General features: G+C 48.2%; 3 protein-coding genes across 3 annotated transcripts in view; all 3 read right to left on the bottom strand.

The window, feature by feature from the left end:
• The window catches only part of AURANDRAFT_68414 (hypothetical protein), a gene marked incomplete at both ends in the record, with an annotated part of 2,248 nt that extends 1,829 nt beyond the window's left edge, over positions 1 to 419 (bottom strand). The window contains one exon of the mRNA XM_009044098.1: positions 184 to 419. Coding sequence (XP_009042346.1) covers positions 184 to 419 — 236 coding nt within the window. The remainder of the gene's footprint in view (positions 1 to 183) is intronic.
• A 3,407-nt stretch (positions 420 to 3,826) lies between these two features.
• On the bottom strand, positions 3,827 to 3,994 carry AURANDRAFT_8482 (hypothetical protein; the record flags this gene model as incomplete). The annotated part of the gene is made up of 1 exon (XM_009044097.1): positions 3,827 to 3,994. A coding segment is annotated over one exon (168 nt), but the record flags the coding sequence as incomplete, so codon positions are not given.
• Positions 3,995 to 4,132: 138 nt separating this feature from the next.
• Positions 4,133 to 4,459, bottom strand: AURANDRAFT_34706 (hypothetical protein; the record flags this gene model as incomplete). The annotated part of the gene is given in 2 exon segments (XM_009044096.1): positions 4,133 to 4,296; positions 4,312 to 4,459. The coding sequence occupies 2 exon segments, from the start codon at positions 4,457 to 4,459 to the stop codon at positions 4,133 to 4,135; spliced, it is 312 nt and encodes a 103-aa protein (XP_009042344.1).
• Between the last annotated feature and the right edge of the window lie 39 nt (positions 4,460 to 4,498).

The raw sequence follows: 4,498 nt of genomic DNA, 5'->3' as shown, positions 1-4,498 counted from the left end.
GCCAAGAATCGTTAGCAACAACAATCTCGGGTTGCAATTGCACTGTGTGATATTGTACCACTCGCACCAAACGAATTAATTCTGCCACATGTTGCTAGGATCGTTGGGGTCGCCTGATTACAAGGCAGGGTGACCTGGAAATGCAACTGTAGCATCGATACTAGGTGAGGATTAATGATTCACAATTGTCCGTTTGGAGCTTTCGTTGTTGCTTCTAAGCAGGTTGCAATCAATGAAAGAATCCCAACACCAGCGGCTGCAGCCTCCAGGTGACCCATGTTTGCCTTCACTGAAGATATGAATACCCCAATCATCAGAAGAGTCTGTGATAGCGCCTTCACAGTCGAGCCAACTTCAATTGGGTCTCCAAGCAAAGTCCCTGTTCCATGGGCCTCCAGGAGGCCAGTTGAAATGTTCATACTGTGAGAGTCTTGGACACATGAGGAGATCAGCCTAGATTATGCGGATCCATTTGGCGCGGTGAGGCTTGCACTATGCCCGTCAGATTGAACGCCGGTCTCGACCACTAAGCAGCCTCAGACACTGTTCTACGGGGTCACCGTACAAGTTAAGAGCTGGATGGCAACGCAGCTTTCGCTGCGTACGTACCCATCGCCACGAAAATCAAACGTGTGACATCATCCCTATGAAGAAAGCATTCCATTTGTTGCAAAACCAACACTCCAAGCTGGGCCAAGCAAACCAACACCGAGCACAAAAGCGGCCTCACAGGCTTAAACACTTAACTCAGATCATGCGAGATGTACAGCTACCAGAAATGATGAGCATGCGGTGTCCAATGTGAGGCAGGCTCCGGTTAGGCCGAAAGTAAATGACACTAGTCCGGACGAAATGTTGGCATGCGTGGGTGAATACGCCGAGTTAGATTGTACAGTTCCTTCCACAGGCTGTGTTAACATTCCAACATAAACTGCTACATTATTGCCAAAACATCATGCGTGCCGGTGCTCAAGGCAAAGTCCAGAGTGCTATAGTAGATGCATATTCTGAGGGTCGTGACTCTGCGCCACTTTCAGGGCTATGCAACATGAATTTCCCTCCTCGAACGTCGCAATTCCGGCCATAAATGAACCATAAGAAGCAGCAGGTTGCCTCAAGGACGACGGATCGTTCCAACGGGCGAATGGCACTTTCCCAGGACATGACATTAGGGTCGTTCGAGACAGATAAAGGCTCTCAGCGTGGCGGATGCCCCCTGGTAAATGAAAACTGTAATGCTCGACGATAAATTTGCGACACTTGGCAGAAGCAGATAATTCGGTGTTAAAACCTCGAGGGCGTGGGTGAGTCGCGCCTGGTTTTCGCAACAAAAAATCTGCAAGATCAGCACGTGTTGGATGATCAAAGATCAACGTTGATGGGAATTCACTGCTAGATTTTTCTGAAATTGATCACACAAATTCGGCACCAGTGATTGAGTTTAACCCTGAGGTCAGGAAAGATTCATTGTGTCCAAGTTCAGTTCCAAGGAGCTAGAGTGTAGCGAGAAATACAAAGCGTACCAATTCTGATTGCTGACCCGCGCCTTGTTCAGAATGCAGTCTCAGGATAAATTTTCTACGAGACTATGTTTGCAGAATCCAAGAACGCAGATTTGCAATTGCGGGATGACTACCAAGACTTGCCAAGTTGCCAACAGACAGCTCGTCGTCGGACCACTCTTGTGAAATGGAGGTAACAAGCGCATCGAATGGATAGGCGAGTGGAGTATGTGATTCGGAAATGTAGCGCGCCTTGCAGATATCAACAAGACTCGACCATTCCTTGGAATTTTAAATGACAAATTACGCGGGCAGGAATCAACGATGATAGTTTAAGCTTCACTAAATGACGCGCTGCCGGACTTTAGCAGCAAATCCTAGGTTGCTTCCCGGCATCTTCATCGTTGCAAACGCACGCGAGACTGAGGCGTCCACCACGTCGACTGCGCAACCCGTGGTAGGTAACTAGTTTTCGACCTCAAAAGCGGTCATCAGGGCAAGAGCACTAAACGCAGCTGCTTCCAAATAGCTTGAACCACTCGGACTTTGGAACCCCTAGGCGTCATCGAGAATAAGCTCAGCTTGAAAAACAATGTTCGAGCGTACTACGTTGTTAGAAAAGATCAGGTTGCTTCCTAGCAGCTGTCTAACCTTCTCGTTTTTCCAGAACCCGGCACATGCGACAATTGCATCGCAGCCAACCACAGAGCCAGACGAGATCTTCACGTCGCTATGTTAAATGTTTTCGATTTCCCCCCTGATTGTGGAGAGCAGGCCATAATAGTGAGCCACTAACCATATGTCTGATACCGAAATCGAATAACCGTGTGGGGTGATTAATCCGTCTAGCCAACATTCTGGTTAAGTCACCTTGCATTTTTCAAATACAGACATCCATGTAGCAAAAATGAGTTGAGACCCTGACTTAGCATGGGCGTAACTGGCATCATACGGGCGTGCAAAATTGAGATAATCGACTATCAAAGGACAAATCGCACCTCGTCACCTTTGAACTACTGCCACGCGGTCGGCACCTTGCTCAAGCGTAGTACGAGCATTTTCACTAGCAAAAGCACCCGCACCGACTATGAGAACCATTTTCGATGAATAACAAGCACCCAACATCTCGTTGGCGACCCCAAAACAGAAATTTCCAGAAAAGGTGTATAGACCAGGGAGGTGCAGTCGTCAAAGCTCCCCAAGCCTTCAATTCACGCAGAGAAACAAAAATGATGCAGAAAACAAATAGCGCCGCACGTGCCAATAACTGATGGAATGTGAGTCTCTGCACGTGCGAATTCCTTGCACAAAAACACCAAATTGTATTCTCTAGTGAGATAAACGGAAGCCAAGAAGTACAAATCATGGATTATCTGTGATGTTGGTGTGTGATCAAAATTTATGACAGATCCGGTTTCCGCGACACGATATGCAGCTTCAGAGGTGTTGACTCTTGACGACACGTTGGCTTACTAATGCCATACGCCCCCAACAGCACGGCAACGCTCAACAATGATACATTGGTCACCATCAGTCTGGATTCTGCGACCGAGCATGACACCTGAAAGTCCTGCTCCTATTATTGCAAATGGGATGCTACTTCCCAGAAGTCTCAAGGGTCGAATTCATATTGGTTGTGACGACTGGATACTGGCAGATATGATCTTGCAAATCTGATTCTCATCGCTATCACTGCAAACCTCGAAGCATGTTGATTTTTTGGCTGGATATCCAAACAAAAACAAACGTGGGCTGATAGTTGGTTAGGAAGCAACATAAGTAAGCAGTTGCGCACCTGATTTGCCAAAACCAATTACTATGTTGACAGTGTGCGATTGTGACTGAATTACTCTTACAAGTTCGCAAGGACTGATGGATGATGCGAGCGGTACAAATTTAAATTGCAGACTCTTCTAAGATCTCATATGCCGCAACAAATATGCAACATCTCGCTTTTTTCAAATGATAAGAACCATAATGGTTGGACAAATACGTCAAGAAACGAACTCCTGACGTTGCAGATGTTTGGCTCCGAACATCTAGGTTCAACAGAAATGACGCTAGACAGCAATGGTGAATCCACAATATCGATAGTACGAAGCGAGTTGAATATTCGATTAACTGTTGAGAGAGAAATTCCGGCCGGAGAATAACCCATGTGCAATCGTACCAGTTGCACCCAGCGAGGTGAGTCGAGCCTGAAAAACATACGTCGATATGATATCACTCGCGATGTGAAGTGTGTCTCCAATGATTGTAATCAAATGAGGATTCAGCCTTCGAACCTGTGCGTTGGAAACAATCCAGCCAGTTGGGAGTGACGCCACGACCACCGAAACAGCCCCAGCGCCACCTGCGACAGCCTCGAGATGGCCCATATTTGCCTTGAGTGATGTGCACGGAACCTCAGTTCCGGATTTACGCAGTGCACCGACAGCAGCACCGACTTCAATGGGGTCTCCTAGCGCGGTCCCTGTGCCGTGTGCTTCAAGAATAGAATGATTGCCTCATACCCCTGCCCGGAGTGACACCGCGCTGATGAGCCGTTGTTACGCTGATCCATTCGGAGCCATCAAACTGGCACTCGGTCCATCACTCTAAACCAATGTCGCGCAGACCTCACAGAAAGCTCATCCTCCCCCGGCCTCATCTAGGACGACCGTGACACAGCCTTCGCCCCGACAGTACCCGTCTCCTCTGCCATCAAAGGTGTGACATCGGCCAAACATGGAGAGCATGCCCTGCCTAGCAAAAGCACAAGTAAATATTGGTCCGAGAAGCCCAACCCCCGAGGCTATGCCCCCTCAACATTCGCCGTGTTTCAAGGTAGCAGAAGCGAGATGAATGGCGACCAGTTGCGAAGAGCAGGCTGTGTCGAGGGAAACGCTAGGACCTGTGAGGCCAAATGTGAATGACACTTGCCCACTGGCAAAGGAAGTCTGAGGAGCTCCTTCCATGGAAGGATCACTGGCCGTCGCCTTTTCACAGGCTATCCA

The sequence above is a fragment of the Aureococcus anophagefferens genome, assembly GCF_000186865.1.
Source record: "Aureococcus anophagefferens unplaced genomic scaffold AURANscaffold_131, whole genome shotgun sequence".
NCBI classification, from domain to species: domain Eukaryota; class Pelagophyceae; order Pelagomonadales; family Pelagomonadaceae; genus Aureococcus; species Aureococcus anophagefferens.
The sequence above is the reverse complement of the archived record's forward strand: the minus strand, read 5'-3'. Positions and strand labels throughout refer to the sequence as shown.